The sequence below is a fragment of the Lutra lutra genome, chromosome 5 (genome assembly GCF_902655055.1).
Source record: "Lutra lutra chromosome 5, mLutLut1.2, whole genome shotgun sequence".
NCBI lineage: Eukaryota > Metazoa > Chordata > Mammalia > Carnivora > Mustelidae > Lutra > Lutra lutra.
The window spans coordinates 119,969,270-119,992,078 of NC_062282.1; the positions used below are offsets into that span (position 1 = coordinate 119,969,270).

General features: G+C 38.3%; 1 protein-coding gene across 17 annotated transcripts in view; it reads right to left on the reverse strand.

The window, feature by feature from the left end:
* Window positions 1–22,809, reverse strand: part of MCTP1 (multiple C2 and transmembrane domain containing 1) — a 521,742-nt gene that overhangs the window by 182,181 nt on the left and 316,752 nt on the right. For all 17 annotated transcript variants that reach the window (XR_007127466.1, XM_047730108.1, XM_047730107.1 and 14 more), the window contains 2 exons: window positions 8,379–8,565; window positions 3,068–3,161 (listed from right to left, as the gene is read on the reverse strand). Coding sequence is in view for 16 of the 17 variants with exons in the window: in XM_047730108.1 (XP_047586064.1) it covers window positions 3,068–3,161; window positions 8,379–8,565 (281 nt within the window). In the remaining variant the exon portion in view is untranslated. The remainder of the gene's footprint in view (window positions 1–3,067; window positions 3,162–8,378; window positions 8,566–22,809) is intronic.

Genomic DNA, 22,809 nt, shown 5'->3' on the forward strand with positions numbered 1-22,809 from the left:
TTCTCACTTAAATATACGGTCCTCAGTTTCTGCCACCATCACAAATGTCATAAAGACCACAAAAGGTCCACGAGTGAGCAAGGTCAAAGACTGAATTATCCTCTTGCCCCTGAATAGTTCAACATCTCTCTTGTTCAATTCAGAACACATTAGATTATAAGGTCAGTGTGGAATGAGGAATCATGAGATTTATATCCCTAAAACTGGAGGGAAAAAAATGGAGAATCTGTTATTTAGTATTCCCCAAATTAAAGTTCATTTTATCAGATCAAAATTATGTCTCATTGAATCCCTAGGGAATAGAATATTGTTATTCACATTAATTTACATAGAGCCATTAGGAAAGAAATATATCTATTTTTTACAGCTTTGAAAGATCATGTACTTTCACTTCCATAGTGGCATATAGGCCAAGTAGGTTAACATAGTTTGCATATTCATGAAGTTTTAAAAGCAACGACAGCTTCTCTCTAAGAGAAACAAACTTATATAATTACATTCAACTTGTGTAATGGGCAGGTATCTAAGCTTTTGAAGTAAAGGGGACTTGAATATTTGTATAAGAAATTATGGTGTCCCCTACAAATGTTCAGTAATAATTTTTAGCTCTTAGGTACCCCCCGAGGTATTGATTCTTTTAGGCCTTTTTCCCCATCTTCAGAGGTTTTCAGCTCAACACTGGGGCTCCCCTCCCTACAGAAAATCCCAGGGAAAACTGAAGGTGCCTCCTGTGATGGTGAATGTCACTACCTTGAATGTCACATTCTGAATTGACCTGCTGCGGGGAATCAGAGACTAGGCGTGACCTCTGAATGAGAAAGCAATACTGGGTTCCTATTCCAGTCTTTAAGTTAATGTCCACAGTGAACCAAAAAAAGAGCAATTACTGGGACACCTGGATGGCACATCTGGTTAAGCATCAGACTCTTGGTTTCAGCCCAGGTCATGATCTCAGGATCATGAGATTGAGCCCCGAGTTGGGCTCTGTGCTCAGGGTGGACTCTGTTTGAGTTTCCCTCTCCCTCTGCTCCTCATTCCCCATTCTCTTTCTCTCTCAAATAAATGAATAAATAAATAAATAAATCTTAAAGAAAAAAGAGCAGTTAATCAATCATTCATTGTTGACTGCTGGTTCTAAGACTTAATGCAACATAATAAAAGAAAAAAAAAGAACCACAACAGAAGTAAAAAAGAAAATGAATAAACTTAACATTCACTAATTGTTTAGCATGAAGAACCAAGTCATCACACATGCAAAATGATTATAAACTACCTTCTCTCCCCCTACTTTCAAGTATGCCTGTTTTGAAAGAATATTTGACAGTTGTTACTATCTTCCTGGTTACAAATGAGTTGACAATCACCTGTTTAAAGAAACTGTAAACTCTCAACATTTTTATCACACAATGAACAGTCACTTGATACTATGCAAATATTAAAATTTTAAAAATATTACCGTTCTGGAGCAGACATCTGCTATTTTAATTTTAATGCATGTCATTTTTTAATTTGGTTTTGATTCTGTTCTGTTTATATTTGATGAATTAAAGAAGGGCACCATACATCATGTAATGGACTTACAAGCTCTTAGGTGGTAGGAAAAGTGAGTTTCTCCCTTTTAGATAAGTCCACTACCTTACTAGGATCAACTTGTTGAACATTTACGATGGTAAGCATGTTTCTAAAAATTAATAAGCGGATGCTTTCTTTCAGGAGGAGCAAAATTTACCAAAAAATTGGCCAAGCCAGTGCTATTTGTTATCCATCTTGAGTTAGACAATTTAAGGAATGGTATAAGTATGCCCCAAACCCATGAAACTAAAGAGTAAATGAATGGTCACATAACTGCAAATTCAAAACAATGATTTCATTCTGGAAATTGATGAAATAATTACCATTAGTGAATCAATACATTGCAGAAACAGCAGTATCCAAATCAGGAAGTTTTAATAGATAAGACTGATTTCAGCATTTAAAAAAAATATATATTTTATTTGTTTATTTGACAGAGAGCTAGAGAGAGAGCACAAGTAAGCAGAGTGGCAGGGAGAGGGGGAGAGAGAGAAGCAGGCTCTCTGCTGAGCAGAGAGCCCGATGCGGGGCTCGATCCCAGGACCCTGGAATCATGACCCGAGCTGAAGGCAGCCACTTAACCAACTGAGCCACCCGGGTGCCCCTGATTTCAGCATTTTTATAGGTTCATTTCTTGGTTAAAAAATTTAGAACAATGTAGATGCTTAATTCAGATCCAGAATTCTCTCTGGGATGTGCTAAGGAATTTTAACAACAAAAATTTGGACCCAGCAACCCAGATGCCAGGAGTTCATACCAAGTAATCAAATATTTTGCACCTAAAATTTTCAGTAAACTATGCAACAGAGTTCCTGTGTGTTGGACTTTTAAGTGTTGGTGTTATGATATCATCTGAGGGAAGCTGATACTGCCTGAGAGAAGATGTAGCATTACTCCAAAATACCAAAATGGTGAAACCTGGAAGAAATATTCCCATTACGTTGGACAAACTTTGGAAAAGGCAACAATTTGAAAGCTATTTTACTCTCTATTGTTTGTTTGTTTTTTAAAGATTTTATTTAGCTATTCAACAGAGATAGTGAGAGAGGGAACACAAGCAGGGGGAGTGGGAGAGGGAGAAGCAGGCTTCCCGCTGAGCAGGGAGCCCGATGCGGGGCTCCATCCCAGGACCCTGAGATCATGACCTGAGCCAAAGGCAGATATTTAACAACTGAGCCACCCAGGCACCCCTCTACTATTTGTTTTTAATACGTTACCTTTCTTTCAAAAAGCAGAAACAGTGTAAGAGTTGGGTGGGGCAATTCTTACAAGATCAAACCTGAAACCTTATATTTATATTAGTTATTTTGATGATCCAGTCAGGTAAAATGAAGAGTTTAGTCATTAAATAGTGTGAGACCTGCACACTGCTCAATATGTATATATCATATACAATAATGATTATAAATATATATTACACATTAAATATTATATTATATATGTAAGAGTAATATACATAAATAAGTACAAACAATAGAATTGCCTCATTTCTTACCTGTGACATCAGCAACCATCAATCCTTCCGCTCTGATTACTTTCACCTGGAGAAATCCCACATCTTTCAGGTTGTGAAATATCCTCAATGGGCTCTGAAAGACCCCAACATCAGTGTTAGAAAAGAAAGGTCCTAGAAGGTCTCAAAGAGTATGTGAGGAAACACCAAGTTGTTTTTTTTTTTTTTAAGATTTTATTTATTTATTTGACAGAGATCACAAGTAGGCAGAGAGGCAGGCAGAGAGAGAGGAAGGGAAGCAGGCTCCCCACTGAACAGAGAGCCCGATGTGGGGCTCGATCCCAGGACCCTGGGATCATGACCTGAGCGGAAGGCAGAGGCTTCAACCCACTGAGCCACCCAGGGGCCCCGAAACAACAAGTTTTATCATTGATCTCAGGATGCCACTTAAGTGATTCAAAGGGATATTTGTGTTTCTTCATTGCAGATTACCCTTCCACCATCATTAATGTGCACCCACACATAGGCACACACGTATGTATTGACGTAGATAATTGTTGCTATATGAAACTTTTTGAAAGAATAAAAAAACATTTCTTCCCCATAATTATCGGTGAACAATGGTGAACAATAAGTTATAGAATAGGATATGACTACTTTTTCCCTTCAATCTCCTTTACCGAAGCACTCCAAAGAATCTGTCGTCTATGGGCACAATGGTTTGGAGACTAATGATCGTTAGTACTGAGTCTTAGGTTGTTGATCATGAAACACACGTCAGCCTTTAGGATTAAGAAAGTCAATATTACTTTTTTTTTTTTAACTGTTTTCTTCTTGGTGAGTTTGGAAATTGCTTGTGCTAGATGAGGGCTGAATTACTGAAATACTATCTTCTAATATTTGATTCAAAAGATTTACATAGTTCTATGAATGTTTTAGGAAAAAAATCATATATAACTTCTAAAAGAAGTCAAATTGATCACTAAGAATAAATTCAAAAGTGATGAATAATTTTTCTTAAGTTTGTAATTTTATTTGCCATTGTAGTGTATATATAGAAGTAGGGAAATTATGGGGCACCTGGGTGGCTCAGATGGTTAGGCATCTGCCTTTGGCTCAGGTCATGATCCCAGCTCCTGGGATCAAGCCCCACATCAGGCTCCCGGCTCAGCGGAGAGCCTGCTTCACCCTCTCCCTCTGCTGCTCCCCCTGCTTGTGCTCTCTCACTCTCTCTATCAAATAGATAAAGTCTTTTAAAAAATTTAAGATAAAAAAAAGAAGTAGGGAAATTTTAATAGAAGAATCAGATCCAAAGGATAAAACCCATTTAATTTTACAAATTAATAATGGTAGTGTTTGAGGAAATATAGTACCTGAAGGCATTAAAAGAGAGATACCAATGTAATAATTCATAAATGCTTAAAGAGTAAGTATTGATGGAGAACACTGATATGCATTTGTTTGTTTACACTTCCTAGCATTTTACTTATAACAAGACCAGCATTTCTACTCAGTACAGAATAATACAGTAAGATATTTCAGTATACTTCAGTATAATACAGAAAGGTACTTCTGTATTATAATCCCTAAAATGCTTTAAGTCCAGGGAACATAACATAACAAAGTAATCAAACTGTTACTAAACAACATTCCCATCCTTGTATTAAGGATGTGAGAATACTGACAGGCAGGAACTTACTGAGATATTAACCTTATCAGTCCTGTATGATAGCCATTGTGTACACTAAAGCTATGACCTTGGTATGCTGAGAGGAGGAAATGCAGATACACGGGTGATCTCAGAGCCTAACTTTTAAGAGTGTTGAGCACAGGATTAGCTCTTAAGCTTGTATTATTTTTAAGCAGTGGTTTATCACCCAAAATCTATTGAAACTACCCAGATGACAGGGTTCAGGAAAAATGCACCTCCCTTTCCTTTTAAATTCGTGTAAGCGAAGGGTTTAACGGTGGGAACTTGAGACAACAGTGTTATAATTCGGAGGTTTGTAGGCATGTTGTTTTCCTGATGCAGTGACCTCAGGTTTGAGAAGCTTCTCCTTATCTCCGGGCTTCCTGAGTGTTATAAACCAGGTAAGTCTCCTATCTTAATGATAGAAAAGGGTTTTATCAAAAGATTTCTGTCCTTTAATTGTCGGGTGCAATTGAAACCAAGTTTCGCAGTGTCTGAAACAAATCTCATCAGTCCTCGGGCTGAGAATTGTTTCATACGAGTAACCTCCCTGCCCAGACATGTAGCTTCTAATGCTTCAGCTCCGATGTTCTGCTTCTCATTTGGAGGGGTAATTATTGTTTGAAGGGTTTCTTTCCCCCAGTCAGCTGACACTCAGGAATTTATTGCCAACTTCAACTATTTAGGCCAGTGACACATCGCTTATAATAAGAATTCCAAAGGAAAAAAAAAAGGCAAAAAACCTTAAATATATCAGTTTAAAAATAGACCTTTCAGGAATGCTTCATCAAGAGGTACTCCTGCCCTGTTATTTATGGTTATTTTAGAAGGCCTCAAAACCTGGATGCCTTCTGAAGCCAGAAATTTCCATAGCAGAGGAATCTATGATTTGCTGTGAATCCTTTCAGCCCTCAATAGATGGGAAAAGATTGAAATGCTCTGGAGAGGAGTCCTCTTTATTTTTTTAATGAAAGGCTGTATAATATATTTTCTCTATGGCTGCAGCAGCTGTCAGGAAGAGCATCTCAGTTCAGCTCTATTACGGGAGAGGCAATACCCCATCCTATGGCATCGAGATGCTCTGAGGGGCCGGCGCTGATTGACAGCTTGTCACCATGACGTCTTATTCCATCTCTGTTATGGAGAAAATTAATGTCACACCACCAGCCTTATGACTCGCTGTCATCTTAGAACCGCTCACCTTTTATCAATGCTCTAAATAACATTTCAAGCCCATCGTCTCATGGTGGACAATCCGGTCAAGGGACATTAAATCAGATGACTGTGAAATGTCATAATAAAAATGGAATGCTAACAACTTCTTCTCTAAACTAGCTCCTCTGGTTTTTAAACTGTGACAAGGGGGAGCAAGGGTTCAGCATACCCGTTCTGAAAAGGTCATACAATCGCTCTTGGTCTACTACCCATTACTACCCGCCCCCTAGTGACCTTCCCTGCCTTCCTCTCCCTAAAAGAAAAAAAGAAAAAAAGAAAAAAGAAAAATGGAATTAGCCATCTTTTCAGAATGAGGTGATCAAATAATGGCTCACACAGTAATGTCTGTTTAATTTGTGGGGCTTCAAAGCGTCACAATGAACAACTGAACCACAGAAACGGAGAGCTTTTCCAGGGGCCAGTTCATTTACTTTCCTCACTATGGCCAGGGCCAAATCACATTCGTAAGTTTCGCCTAAAATTTAAAAAATAAACACGTTCTCCCAGGAAAACATATAAATAATTCCCCAAATAAACTCCTCTGTATGTTTCTCTGAAACAAGTGATGTTTCAGACATGATACGGCACTCATTCATTTCATAATCTGTGTAATAAAAAGGAAACACGCGGAAACAACCCAGTATGGGTCTCTGTCCTTGTATTACTATAAGCAATTATAACATATGTGCTATACTGCCTACAGAAACTTTGTAGCAACGAGGTCTCCAGAGGGAGATACAGGCCTATGCTTGAAATGCAGGGCTAAAACAAAAACAAAAACAAAACAAACAAACCAAAAAACACATTTAAATATGGTTCACTTTTTAATATGTCGAGCAGCTTGTAATCGGAGAATCAGCTGGGGCATGCACACAGTATTTTACATTTTATTCGAATAATAACTAACATTTGAAAGAAACTGCAGAAACAAATATTCAAATCCTGAATGGAAATGGCCGATTTAAGGAAGCCCATCCGGCAAAAAAAAAAAAAAAAAAAAAAATCAATAATAGTTGGATTATTCCTAATTACCTAGCCTAGCACTATCATTCTAATATATGGGATAGCATCAGATATTAATCCATAAAATACAGTCTCATAATACCCAGAATTTTTATATTAATATACCAATTAACTCCTTTAAAATTGTTTCCACTCACAAGGCTCACCCCTGGTAACAGGAGAACACATTTTTGTGGGTACCAAAATGTGAAATGAGTCTCATAATTGCAATCACATGTTAGAAGACGCCCAACAATACGTTGGGCTCTTAGGTGGTTTAAAAATATATAGTATTCAGCCTTGCTAAGTCACCTCTATTAAACTGTTTATGATAACAGCATTGGTGGATGAGTTGTACAAGCATTAGCAGACAGCTGATTTGGTGGAGATAGCCAGAATAAATTTGCTGAAACGTACATCCTGCTAATCTGTTTGAAGAATATTGTAGAGCATTAGTACCGGTACTTCATGTTATCTGCACAGCCTGATAAGGTACATCTTTATTAAATTCAGTTATTGGAAGGATGTCAGTCAGCAAATAGGAATATTTTAGAATCTAAAAAAAATAAATAAATAAATAAATTAAGCAGTTCTTTGTTAGTCTGGGCTTGGTTTCATGGCTGAATGTCTAGAGAAGCCTTCTAAACACCTGGCAGCATTGTACAATACAAGCTTTGTCATTTTAAGTGGAAAAGCTTTTTTCCCCCAGCTTCGTGGGTACTGAGGCATTCACTTTTTCGAGCCGCCATTGAGAGAGAATGGTGGAGTAAGAGCTCCCCTCTCTGTTGATTCAAGAAAACTACAGGTTGGAAAACGCACAGAGGCAGGATGCTGGGAAATAGGTAGATTGGGGTGTGGAGATTTTGGTTTGGTGAAATTTGAGGATGCCTACTATAATGACTCACTATCCCACCACGTCACGCCACAAGTGATCAAAAGGTAAGGAGGCTTCCTTTTAATTATATTTCATATTCAATTAAAATAAGATAAAGGAATGAAGTGAGGCTTTTCTAAGCAGTTGAAATAAAAATTCCTTCTGTGAATATCCTCTCGTTACCAAGCTACTAATTAATGTAGGTGTCATTAATTCCATTTCAAACTTGGAAAGACAAAGAACTCTTAATTGCAATTACGAAGGGTCAATGAATTAATTTTGAGGTAATATTCTGTATGCTTACTTTGCTTTATGAGAAGTTGCCTTGCATGATAGTTGAGCTGCGTGACAAGATCACTGAGGGAGGCTCAGAATCTAGAACTTGGTTTGGAAGAGACTCTAGAGAGGAGCAGGTATGCGGACCTCAGGGCAATGGCATCTGCATTTGTCCAGTTCTCTGTTTCTGCTGACTCAATGATCACACAGCCCTTCAGATGTAATTCTTTCACTCCAGATAAATCATTTACCGACTCATCACACATGACCCTGAATTAGGAGGGTTACATACGTACATATCTCCTTAAGATCTCCTCCCGTTCTTTCTGGTCCTCCAGGGAGTTGACAGAGAGGTCAGAGATGCTGACTGTGGCCGAAGCTGTCAGGGTGACCAGCAGTACCAGGTGCCCCTCACCCTCTTCCAGCTGCAACTCCAACTTGTGTGTCTGCTCCCTACTGAGGGACGACAGGTCCACCTGGCACCTGGAAACAAATGTTTTGAATTAGCAAATGGCTACTTCTTTTCTTTTCCTTTTTTTCTTTTCTTTTCTTTTTTTTTTTCTTTTCATTTCTCTTCTCTTCTTTTCTTTCCCCATCCCTCCCTCCTTTTTTTTCTTCCTTCTTTCCTTCCTTTTTTGTCACATAAAACAGTGAAAGTGCAGGCTGGTCAGAGCTATGTGAAAAATAAATCAATAGAAACACTGTTTGAACCACAGGAAGGATGTATCTTCCATTTGGCACACTCTCTTTGAAAATTTAGATCCTGATTATTTTTAGTGTCTAATTTCTTATTTCTGTAAGATACAAAAAACATGTTTATCTGATTCTATTACTACCCACTGTCACTGTATTCATAAATCGGGAGGCACTTTCAATCCCTGGATGGCCTAGTTAAGTGGAGCTTTGCCTACAGAAAGATTAACATGAGCTGTCTGGAGAGGCAAACCACCGAGAATGTGAGTTCTTGTGTAGGATTTAAAACAATGGGTGTTCTTCATTCATGAATTTTATTAAGCAATGAATAAAATATGTACTTTGATGATGCCATAGGTTTTACATTTTAAAAACCAAGCCACTTTATTCATAGAACATCACACATAAGTCTAAATAAAAAACCAAATCCTCCAAAAAATTATACCTCAAGGGTTATGTACCAGCATTTTACTAAGAGAGGTTTCATAACATGGCAGCCCATGCTTGGTAAGCTCTTCTCTCAGAGCTAAACACCTTACAAACTCATTTCATAAAAATGTCAATTGATTTGGATGAGACAGATACTAAGGTGATTGCAAAGCCAATAAACTGAGAGAAAGGGGGTGGAAATGAACAAAAGGCATTTAAAACAGGAAATAGAGAATTTTAAATATAGACGTGGCAACATATCATAAACAGGGGAGTCAGCTATTAGAGACTGATTAAATTTTTGTTCTTTCTTCTTCTTCTTCTTCTTCTTCTTCTTCTTCTTCTTCTTCTTCTTTTTTTTTAAAGATTTTATTTATTTATTTGACACACAGAGAGAAATCACAAGTAGGCAGAGAGGCAGGCAGAGAGAGAGGGAGCAGGGAGCCTGATGTTGGACTTGATCCCAGGACTCTGAGATCATGACCTGAGCCGAAGGCAAAGGCTTAACCCACTGAGCCACCCAGGCGCCCTGTTCTTCCTTATTCTTTCTTTACTCCACTTATTGTCTATTGCTTTGCTTTTTTTTTTTTTTAAGATAGTTTGTTTGTTTATTTATTTGACAGAGATGCAGAGAGAGAGGGAGCATAAGCAGGGGGAGTGGGAGAGGGAGAAACAGTCTTCCAACCACGCAGGGAGCTGGAAGTGGGCCTCAATTCCAGAATCAGGATCATGACCTGAGCCAAAGGCAGACGCTTAACAACTGAGCCACCCAGGCATGCTATTGCTTTGCTTTTAAATTAAATTTCTATGAATAGGGCTTCAATGCTAATAGTTGGGTTCAAACATCTCCCTAGTATGAGTAAATTTAGAAATGAACCAAAGTCTGCATTTTCATTCTATTTGTGCCTATCAAAAATGACAAGAGAGATAGCTAGGACTGAAACAACTGAGAGGAAGAGGAGTACGGATGCAAGAAATGAAAAGAAAAAGCAACACCCTGGTCAGGGACAGAAAGTCCATGTGTGTCAATGCTAACTATTGAAAGAGAGCAGGAAATCAGAGTCTGTAGCAAGTCTGGAAAACATCTTCCTAAAGGGAGAACGTATATCAAATAACTTCATTGTTTCTGCAAATACAACAAGCATTTCAAAATACTTCCATGCTGTTCCCTTAAACTCTGAAGGCTGAAGAAACATACCAAATCCCTGTCTAAAGTTCTAATTTTAGTTAGAATTGAAAGTTCTTGTCAATAACACTTGGACCAAATTGAGGAGAAAGATGCGATGGTGACAACCAACCCATCAAATGCATTCTCTAAGAAAAAGGAAAAACGTCACTATGATTTTCTACAGATCTTTCCAGCAACTGGCAGAGTGTCTCACTTGTAGTTTGTTGAATATGAATTCATCTTCGGATTAGATTGGGAGTATGATACTGGAGAATCAAACATGGGTTACAATTCACACAGTACTTTTGGTGTGATAAAGTTGGGAACAAGAAAGTTCTTTCACTTATTGGGATCTTGCATTTCTCAATCCCATCCTTGCTTTACTCTTTCGTGTGACACTGCACCACTCTTAAAATACACTGACACACTCTGGAAGGTTTCTTCCTATGGCTATTACCATTTTACACAGGTCATATGGATGCTGGCTTACTCTTCATTTATGTTAGAGTCATTGTGTTGGGTGCTCTAGAGTTGGGGAAGGTGCTATAAAGATGATTTAGTCCAAGAGTTTCCAACTGGCAACTTTCAGATCACATCTGGTCCATGGATGTGTCCTCCGACTTAACCGCTGTTCCTAATACTATCTATTATTTACACAACCTCACTTAACTCTATATCTGGTTCAAACTTGCGTAGGTATTTGTGATCCTCACAATCTCCTTCATTTAGCAACAAGAAAACTGAAGGCCAGAGAAGTGGCATGACTTAATGGAGATAGATATACAGTTAGTTGTTAGCAAAATGAGGAACTGAACATGGAAGAGTGGAATCGAAGATGTAGGCTTTTTTCCCGGGCTAGTTTTCATTAAGTAACTGTATCCCAGGACAAAGTGTGTCTATTTGCAATGGTTCTTAAACTGGGTGAAATCTGGGCTTGTTTCTAACAGAAAAAATTATCTCAGTTTTCAAGCATAGAATTATGTAATTTTTGTACTTTTAAAATATATACAAGCTATAGAAGAAGACTGTAAGTTATTGCTCTTGTAAGAAGATAAACTTAGAAAGATATACAAATTGAATTTAAAAAACTGAAGCTAAAAATAAAATTTAACTTGGTAAGTTTTAGGGAGGATTATGCTTTTTTGCTGCAACTAAAGTTTCAAAATGTTTGTGTAGAAATAGTTTCAGATCCTGTCCTATATGTAATGCTTCAGAATTTTGACTTTAATAATTCCAATATAGGGGCACCTGGGTGGCTCAATGGGTTAAAGCCTCCGCCTTCAGCTCAGGTCATGATCCCAGGGTTCTGGGATCGAGCCCCGCATCAGGATCCCTGCTCAGCAGGAAGCCTGCTTTCCCCTCTATCTCTGCCTGCCTCTCTGCCTACTTGTGATCTCTGTCAAATAAATAAAGCTTAAAAAAAATTCCAATATAGAAAGTGCCTATTAATATAAATGTATTAGAAGAGAGTATTAATTACTCCAAGGTTCTTTTTTGCTAGTTTGGGGTCAGCTCTCCTATTCGTCTAAAAACTCTGCTGAGGAGCGAGGCTCAGATGCCATTTTAAATGAAATGTCATCTGATAATTGAACAAAATTGTCTTGTTAACTTGAGAAAAAAGTTAGCGTTATAGCATCACTGATACTGCAGTAAATGGGTATTAAATCAAATTATTGCTGGAATTTGCTGAAAAAAAAAAAAAGGTTTTGTTGCTGTTGAATAAATATATACAAAGATGGAACTCCTACAAAAGAGTCTATTGCAAAGTGACCCCAGTACTTATCCCTATAGGTCAGTGCCATGGTTTGAATGTTTGTCTCCAAAATTCATATGTTTGAAACCTATTGGTCAATTATGGTATTAGGAGTGGGGTCTTTGGGTGGTGATTAGATCCTCAGGGTGGAGCTTTCATGAATGAGATTAGCGCCTCATAGAAGAGACCCCAGAGAGATCCCTCACCCCTCTGCCATGTAAGGACACAGAGAAAATACAATAGTCCATGAACCAAGAAGCCAAACACAGAATCTGCTGGTGTCTTGATCTTGGACTCACCAGCTTCTAGAACTGTGAGGAATAAATTTCTGTTGTTTACAACCATGTAGTCTGTGGTGATCTGGTATAGCAGTGCAACAGGCAGATTCACCTGTATTGAGGTCATCTGTACTGTTAAAACCGAAAGAAAGAAGGGTTCACTACATTTTGGATATAGAAGTCCTCAGTGGTCATCTGGGTGGTCAGAATAGGCATAAATTAATAGTTTCAAACTGATATCAAAGTGAGAATGCAAGGGGCGCCTGGGTGGCTCAGTGGGTTAAAGCCTTTGCCTTCGGCTCAGGTCATGATCCCAGGGTCCTGGGATCGAGCCCCGAATCAGGCTCTCTGCTCAGCGGGGAGCCCGCTTCCTCCTCTCTCTCTCTCTCTGCCTGCCTCTCTGCCTACTTGTGATCTCTGTTTGTCAAATAAATAAATAAATTCTTTAAAAAAAAAATGAGAATGCAAAATTTAAAAAGTACCGAAGCAAATTCATGGAGTACATATATCTGACGTGTACACAGGATAAAGAGCTCAGGATCGGGAGTCAGATTTCCTTGGTTTCAGCCATCTGTCACTAATTAGTTTTATGACCTTTCCCAAGACAACATACCCCTTGAATTCCAGTTCTTACATCTGTGATATGAGGTAATTGAACTAGATGAACTTACAAATTCCTGCAAACCCCAAATTTCACACTTCACTACAACTCTATCCATGCTTATGCTTGTTTACATCTTCCTTTCTTTGCAATTCCACAAGCCAAACAACTAAGAGACCAAATTCATCTTACAGGCAATGAAATGTTGTTATTCCTCAAATGTATTATCTGCCCCCCACACAAAGTCTCAATTTGATGCTAGAAGGCAGATAATCTCATTTCTTCTAAATTGCCTCTCAAGGAACACTAAGGGGTACCTCAAAAGTCACCATGGAAGGGAGAAAGCTGAAGAACTAAGGTGTGGACTCCTTTCTGGTTCAAAGAATAGCTCGTCTTGCATCTGTTTCATATTGATGTTCCACATGTAGGTCTGAAAACTTATTGGATATGTATACCATCCCCTTAGATTCTCCTGGAGTCATGGCCTCCTGGCTCTTCTGCTGCCTACTTTGCTACAGCTGTGACTTTGGCTGTGCCTTCTCAAGGGACAGCTTTTCATTCCACCACCATGACCAATTAATTAACTGTGGTTGGGTCCTCAGGGGCTTCCACCTAGGACTGGCTCAACAATCACTTGCCAAAATAAGCTGGGCTCTCCCCTGGCTGCCACTGTGCATTGAGGCCCAATGGCCACATGCCCCAAGTTTCTGGCTTCTAAGATTGCTTCTATGTTTGGATAAAAAGCCACACTGTGGGTTGTGGGAACTGGTTCCCTGATCACCTGTCAAAGTAACCAGATGAAACAATGCAGAAGTTGTCTTCTTGCGGGGTGAACTGAGATTGATGAAAGAGGAGATGGGGAGGTAATTCCTCACACCTCCTTCCTTCTCACAGAGTGCCTCAAAGTATGATTCTCCATATTGCCTGTCCACATGCAGCCAAGTGGGTGCACAGCAACCAGCTATGTCTCTGAAACACAGGAAGCAGGGCGCCTCCCCATAACATACTGCCTTGTGTTGCCTCCTAGTCTTCCCTGCTTTATGTTCTTTCTCTCCCCTTCAGTGCTTGGAATTGTACCTCCCAATGATTAGCTCTTAATCATTGCCTCAAGCTCTGTTCTCAGGGAATCTGGTGAAGGCAAAAACCATTGATACAAGTCAATCCCCTCAGTTACAGCTGTCTACAACACAAACCTACCATGCTCCTCTTCTCAGTTCCCACCACCCACAGAATCTCCTTGGCAAGGCAGTGGTGCCCTTTCTGACCTACCATCAGCTTGTGTATCACTGGCTGACTCACACTGACTATTGCAGTCATTCTAGACAGCTTATGATTCTCCCACCATCCAGGCTAGGCCTTACCTTTTTCTTTGTGTTTGCACAAGGCAAACACACCTCTGCCTGATATGATGCATCTATCTTTGCTTGCCAAATTTTTACTCATTCTTGACGAAATACCCTGCGGTTGTCCTTCTCTGCCAGTATCCTGAGACACGGCAATGGCAGGTGCCTAGCCTAGCTCCCGGGATGTAGCTGGTGCTCTATAAGTACTGGAGTAGTTACAGACAAAACAGAAATCAAGAGAGACCAAAAATTTACCCATGCTGACAGCGGCAGAGTCACAGCTAGCATGCAAGGTGCTCGTTCTACCATCTTATATTGTCTTCCTAGAAAGTGGTTTGATTTCTTTTCAACACTTGTTGCAATCACTCATTCACTAATTTATGCATTAATTGCTTTTAAAGTGCTTTATGTGGCAGGCCTCTGTTGGATTTTGCATTAAAATCCAACAGATTTTGATCCGATTTGTTGCATCGGCCATTGCTAAGCCTTCTAGTTTCTCATTTCCTTTTCCCCAGAAATACCACAGACTCAGCATGTTGCTTTGAACAAAGTTCCAATGGCTTCAGGGTCCATAGCTAAGGGTTTAGAATACTGAGGTTTTAATAACGCTTATTTATTAGGATTCTGAGATTATGCAAGTCACTTTAAGTACTTGTACATCAGTTTTCCTTATTTATCAAGTGGAATTAAAAAAAAAATACCCTCACTTGGGGTGCCTGGGTGACTCAGTCGGTTAAGCGTCCGACTCTTGGTTTTGGCACAGGGTGGTGAGATCCAGCCTCACGTCAGGCCCTGTGCTCAGCACAGAGTCTGCTCGAGATTGTATTTTCTTCTCCTTCCCCTTCTCCCCTTCACCTCTCCCTCTAAAATAAATAAATAAATAAATAAATAAATAAGCAAACAAATAGATGATCTTTTTTAAAAAAATGCCTCTCTTTGCATAGAGTTGTAAGAACACAGACATAATAGATGAGAAAGTATTTTGAAAAATTGAAAGTATGATCTAAGTATAATGTGTGATCTTTCTATCACACATGCCTTGGTTTAATGCTGGAAAATTTTAAAACTTACTATCCCTGCTGAACCCAATTTGTCAATCTATCAATCAATAAGTCAATCAGAGAAAGACAATTATCCTATGGTTTCACTCATACATGGAACATAAGAAATAGTGCAGAGGACCATAGTAAAATTTCAGTGTTCTTATCACCTTTTTTCTCCTTTACCTTTCTATCTGCCATTTCTGAATCAGTAACCAATGCTATTCCTCCCAGATGAAACAGACTTGTGCTTGGATACATACATGTACATACATGTGAGTACGCTGGGGTATAGGAAGTAAATGTAGTGTTCAGTAATTCATCAGCTGCATATAACACACAGCACCCATCACATCATGTGCCCATCACACCATGTGCCCTCCTTAATGCCCATCACATAGTTACCCCATCCTCCCCACCCCCATCCCCTCCAGCCACCCTCAGTTTGTTTCCTAGAGTTAAGAGTCTCTTACGGTTTTTCTCCCTCTGATGATTTCCCATTCAGTTTTCCCTAACTTCCACTATGGTCCTCTGCACCTCCTGTTTTTAAATTACAAAAAACAAAAAACAAAAACAAAAACAAAAACAAAACCCTAAATCATCCTGCACAGGACAAGAATCAAGCTTTAAAAATATTTGATATATGCATTAACACAGCCGGCCCATGCACCAGATACATAACTTCCGGCCTGCAAGGTTTTTAGAAAAGAGTAGGAGCTGCATAACATAGAGGGGCTGGCGGTGGCCCCCTTACTTGCTGACTTGCTTTCACTGAATTGCAGTTCATATATGCCTTGTTAAGTGGATTTACGGATTATATAATCTAGTTTTAACTGAACTAATCCCCACAAAATGGACAATTGGCTTTAAAAGATCCCAGTAAAGAAACTGTGGATGGAAGATAATGCTAATTGAACAAGCACAAGTGAGCAGAATGATAAACAAGAATACGCAGAACCACCCCTTCTCCTGGCAGAGCTCCGTGTCAGCGACGCTCGGAGTCACTAACCAACGGCGGTATAATCAGATCTCACAAAAATTCAGCCAAAACAACCCCGAAGTATCAAGAATAATACCTGCAACTGAAATTTACATCTACATTAACGATAAACTCCTAAGTGTGTGCTGTGTCTTGACGTGTTAGCTCGTGATACTATGAAGCCATCATGATTAGCAAGACATTCAAAAACAAAGCCTTCAGAACAGGAAGACAAACCTCAACAGGATTTCTTGGGTGGGGGTAATTTTTTTTTTTTTAAGATTTTATTTATTTATTTGACAGAGATCACAAGGAGGCAGAGAGGCAGGCAGAGGGGGGGGGGAGCAGGCTCCCTGCTGAGCAGAGAGCTCATTGCAGGGGAAGCAGGGCTGGATCCCAGGACCCTGGGATCATGACCTGAGCTGAAGGCAGAGGCTTTAACCCACTGAGCCACCCATGTGCCCTGGGTGGGGGTAATTTTTAAAAAAACACTTATTTTATAATTTTGACCTAATTTCACAATAAAATGATGAAGCTTTTTGAGAGTTCGTAATGCATGAGAACTATTTTACATTAGTAAAACTAATGATACATAACAGATTGTACAATTTTATATTGTAAATCAATATAATATGTGATTCTTTAGAATCTCTGTGTTTTAAAGAATTCAATACATAACCACTACGTGGTTTTAAAGTTTCACAATTATGCACGTTTTATACCATCTCTGACATTACAAAATGCTAATACTCTTCTTGTCTTTCTGTTGACAGAAGTTGTCACTGTTTAACTATCTTTGGGGAGACTGTGTTATCAGAGCATACTTCCACAAACTTGTGAAATTCTTCATTCACTGACTTGAAGGTAAACCATTCAATATACACAGGGTGGTGCATGAAAACCGTCCTTGAAAACTTAGCCCGCTGTGTAAGAAACATTGCACTGAGTATAAACTTTTGCAAGAAATCTTCACAAGAAAAGAATAGTAACCCATGAAAGAAAATAGACTGAAATCTTAATATATTTGGCTTGGGTTGATTTTATGAAAAACCCAGACAAGAATCAATGACACATTCCATTCTCTCCTTAAATATTGTCGATCTCCCTAAGGAAATATTTCACTCAATCCTTAGTAAGAAAAATAGTGAAATACAATGATTTCATGAAAAAAAACTCTCTTCAGTTTAGAACTTTCTGACTAGCTGTCTTTGTGCTTCCAAATTACTGATGCAGGAGGATTGTTTCCATTCTATATAGGAAGTAAAAGAGTCATTGACAAATTGGTATCATAAATAAGAAACATTGCAAGTCAGGACCTACAGAGTGTCAAATGCAATGACCTTCAACCTACAGAGAACGCTACTTTTGTTAATAGGGAAAGTCAAAGGCTATTTTCCCTGTTTGCCACACTATACTTACACAGCTCACATTCTCCTTCCTTTTGCATTAAATACAGCCACAGATTTATTTTTTATGCTTATAGAATTTGGAAGCATTTGTTCTTTATCCTGAACTTGCCCATTTGGAATAGATTTTTCTTATCAAACACCATCAATAATTAATAATAATTAACAATTAGATAGGAAATAAATTAATTTGATTATTAATTATTAATAACCAATTAATTATTAATAATCAGATAACAATTAATTTTTGATGAACTATAGCTCTCTAGCGAAGCTTACATCTATAGCACTTGGCTGTCATGGGCAATTCCAATGCCCTAGCCCTCATAACAATGCAACAAATAAAGTCAGTAGCAATTCACCAACCTAAAATATATGTACCCCAAATCAATGCCACTTTAAAGATAAATGAGCATTTTGCACACTAATAAATAACATTATAAATCTTGCTATATTGGATTGCAAACAACTCCAACTGAGTAAGATTGCTTGACACGGGATTTACTTATCCTGCACGTTCATAAAAACAACTTGTTCTCTGACAGCATTCATTCTTGGCAATTTACTGCAGCTGTCAGCAGCCAATTTGTTCAGATTACTGCTCTGCATAAAAGTGTAACAATCATGAGGATTTATTAGCTGATTATCGTAAAGGTGGCAGTCCGTCTTGCCTGCCAAAATGCAGGTGATCAGAAAGTTAAATAATTACATGCAGATTAACATTATTTCACCTTCATTTGATTATTGTAGTTCAGCGACAGGTAGAATTTGTTGTTCAAACTTGCACTATTGTGTACACCACCTAAGTTGGTTTATTGACTCCTTGGCATTTTATTGAGCGCTTAATGGCTTCAGACCATTTTGAATATAAGACTGAAGTGCAAGGAGTGTGGACTTCAGCGTCAGGAGTCCTGGATTTGAATCTCATATCAATCACCCCAGATTCGTACTAGCTGAGAGACCTCTCTGCCTCTTCTCCCACCTCACTTTTTGCATCTGCAAAACTGACACAATATGAACCACTCTGTTCATCCCCTAATATTGAGCTAATGTATCAGTGTCCTATTGTAGCGCATTGATGTTATTGTTTCTCTCTACTCACGGTAAATTTATTTTTTGCATGTAAAGTTTATACCAGATGGCATTAACTCCCTGGATATTGGAATGACGAAGAAGTTATAAGTATCTTGGTACATGTATAGGCTACTTTTTTAAAAATGCAAAAATTCAGTATTTTTTTTAAGTATTACTCAGATACTTCCATACTCTAACTCATTAATATTCCCTTTTGAGTTATGTATAAATACACTGAAATTTTGTACCTGCCACTGAGTCATGTTGTTCTAATTGCCTTTGAATTAACACCTATTGTCAAATATGCATTTATAGTTGACCCTTGAATAATATCACTGCACAACTGAACTTCCATGTAAAACTTTTGACTCTCCCCAAATTTAACTACTATTGGCCTACTTTGACCAGAAGCTGTGCCAATAATACAAATAGATGATTAACAGATATTTTGTATGTCATAAGTATTATGTATCATAGTCTTACAATAAAGAAGGCTAGAGAAAGGAAAATGTCATTAAGGAAATCATAAGGAAGAGAAAATACATTTCTAGTACTGCATTTATTGGAAAAAATCTGTGTATAAGTGCATGTGTGCAGTTCAAGCCCATGTTAATCAAGGGTCAACTGTACTAAGAGAAGGAGGAGCCATAATTCCTATTATTAAATCAAACTCCAGGTATTTCAGTTAAAATCTGGCAAATATTTATAAAACACCTCTTGTATGCCATATACTTTTCTAGGTATTGGGGATGTGACAGTGAACAACAACAACAACAAAAAACACACTTAAAAATCTCTGCCCTCATGAAGTATGGGCATCATTCTAGCAATGGGAAATAAATGATAAAATAAGTAAGTGAAATGCATATGTGTCAAATGGTGATGACTTTTATGGAGAAGAACAAAGCAGGATAGGGGAAAGGGGATGACAAGGAAAGGGGGTTTGCATTTAAAATAGGGTTGCTATGGATGCTTCCCTGATGTGACTTTTGTGCACAAACCTAAAGAAGGTAAAGAATCAAGCCAGGGGGAGCACAGATGGTGGGGAAGGTTGTGAGGTGGAAGGGTGTCTGATGTGCTTGAGGAAGAGCGAAGAGTGTGGAACGGAACAGAGGAAGGGAAGGGCAGAACAGCAGAAGTTCAGGGTAGAGTGGTAAGAGGGGTAGATCATGTGAAGCACTATAGGCCACTATAAAAAGTTACCCAAGTTTTGCCCAAATTAAGATGGGAAACAACTGAAGAGATTTGAGCAGAGGAATTAAATTATTTTATTTGTGTTATGTGGAAGGAAGAACAGGAGGCTATAGCTATTGTCCACATGAGAGCTGATGATGGCTTCAATCAGAATTATAATGATCAAGATAATGAAAGGAGTGGACTCTGAGTATATTTGGAAGGAAAAATTGGTGGGTTGTCGATGGATTTGATAAGAGTGGAAGAAAGAACAGAAGCAAATAAGACTCCATGATTTTTGGCATTAACAACAAACAAGGGAGAGTTTGAAAGGAAGAACAAATTTGGGGATATTGGGCATCAGAAATTTGGTTTTGGACCTGCTCAACTGGAGAAGGCTATCAGACATTCTAGTGGAGATATCTAGCCGACAGGTGGTGTGAAGTCTGGAGTAAGAGTTATGAAGAGGAGCTGTTTGTTACTATCAATCTCAGGCAATATCGGAAAGTATAGGAGTGGATGGAGACAATACAGGAGCAGGTGTAGACAGAGAAGATGCCCAAGGAGGGGGCTCTGAAGCTCTCCAGAACTAAAACAGGAGAGGAAAATTCTGTGAGTAAGACCAAGAAGGAATATGTGATGCGGTAAGAGAAAAACAAAGAGTGTGGTGTCCTAGAAGCAAGTGACAAACCCAGTACTGCTGCTGAGTCAGGTAAGATGAAGGCTGGAAACTGGCTGTTGGAGTTAATGTCTTGGTGGTCACAGGTGACTTTGACAAGAACAGTGTGGATGGCTTGTTGTGGGGAGGGGTATAAACCTGACTGCCTGGGTTCAAATGGGAATGGCAGTGGGTAATGCTCAGTGTTAAATGTTTTTCACTGTAACAACACTCCAAATTTGCAAGTGGCCCTTTCACTCATAGCCAGCCTTGTATTTATAATGACAAAAAAAGAAAAAAAGCCTATTAGTGAGCATACATTTACAAAACACATTTTAAAAAATCATTATATTTGACCAAAACTGGAAAATAAAGTGGGACAATAACAAAATTCTAACACAATAAACTAGTCTATGTAGATAATCCAACCCATACGAGCATTCTCAAATTTAGGACTGAATTTAGATAGCACCCTTAAAAAAACGTTATTAGCCATTCAAGGGACAGTGCTATCCTTCATGGCCAACTTTAAAATTCATTCACCAACCACCAGCCAACTCCCAGAATTGTTTCTAATTTTTAAGTTAATACAGACATATTTTAATTATTCTCATTACAAAAAAGAAATAATGGTGTGATGTGATAGAGGTGCTCACTAGAGCTACAAGGACAATCATGTTACAATGTGTAAGTGTATCAAATCACCTATGGTACACTTTAAATTTACATTAGTTACATGTAAAAAGTATTTCTAAGTAAATGATAAAAAGTTAATAGGACATAAAAAAATGTTGCAATGATAGCTTGCAAAACAAGGCAGAAGGATGAATTTTGCTCTTGTTACTTTACTCCCAGAAATTTCACTTAATGGAAGGTAAGTCAGTTCTCATCTAAACTACCCAAGGAACCAAGGAATTCTATTACAATCTGCATTATTTCCACCATTACCATACAACCTTCACGTAAACACCGTGACTTTACTCTACCTACCACTTAAGATATAATAACACTTTGCTTATCAGTGGCAAGATGTGTTTAAAGTACAATTTAACATATTATACTAACCAAAATAAGTCAATCAGAGAAAGACAATTATATGATCTCACTCATATGTGGAATTTAAGAAACAACAGAGGATATATGGGAAGGGAGGGAAAATTAAAACAAGATGAAACCAGAGAGGGAGAAAAACCATAAGAGACTCTTAATCGTGGGAAACAAACTGAGGGTTGCTGGAGAGCAGAGGGATGGGGATGGAGTAATTGAGTGATAGATAGTAGGAAGGCACGTGATGTAATGAGCACTGGGTATTATATAAGACTGATGAATCACTGACCTATACTTCTGAACTTAATAACACACTGTACGTTAATTAATTGAATTTAAATAGAAAAATAAAGTACAACTTAATAAATATAAAGTTAGGAACCTAGAGTTTGTGGTGCTATCTGGACACTGAATAGATTTTAAGTGATGATTTACCATAGCCATTTCCTTCTTCTGCAATGGGCATCTTGGTTAAATTAGCAGACTGAGTGTATAAAAAGGTTTTACTGAACATTTGTGATTACCTCAAAATTTGATAATAACTCCCTTTATTGTGTAAATGGGCTTTCACTGATACTCAGAAGCTGTCCCAGGAGTTATCCTGTCTACACCTGAACTGTGATGTACTTTTAAATTTTTTGGTTCAAATTGCTTTTATAGGCTATTATATTTAGCATATGATCAAAAATGGACTTTAAAAAAAAAACTGACGTTGATGCCAGGTTAAGTTTTTTTTTTATTATACTTAGAACAAAACGTGACTTGAAATAAAAGTAATTCATTCAAAATGAATGAGAATTAAAAAAAAAGAAACCAAACCTATAACTCTTCAGTGGTAGCATTTGAAATCACCACCCAAGCCAGTTAATATAACCAAGACACTGGGAAGCAGAGCATAAAGTTGTGTCCGTCAAAGCAATGCAAGTGATTCTACTCGCTGGGTTCTCCTGTGTAATAACTGTGAATATAAACAACTCATCTAACAATCCAGGCAAAGCCCAAGTCAGACACTATACATAGGTGGTAACACTTCCGAGAGCTAGAAAAAGTGAAAAGGGAGAACACACATCCAACTAGATTGCTAG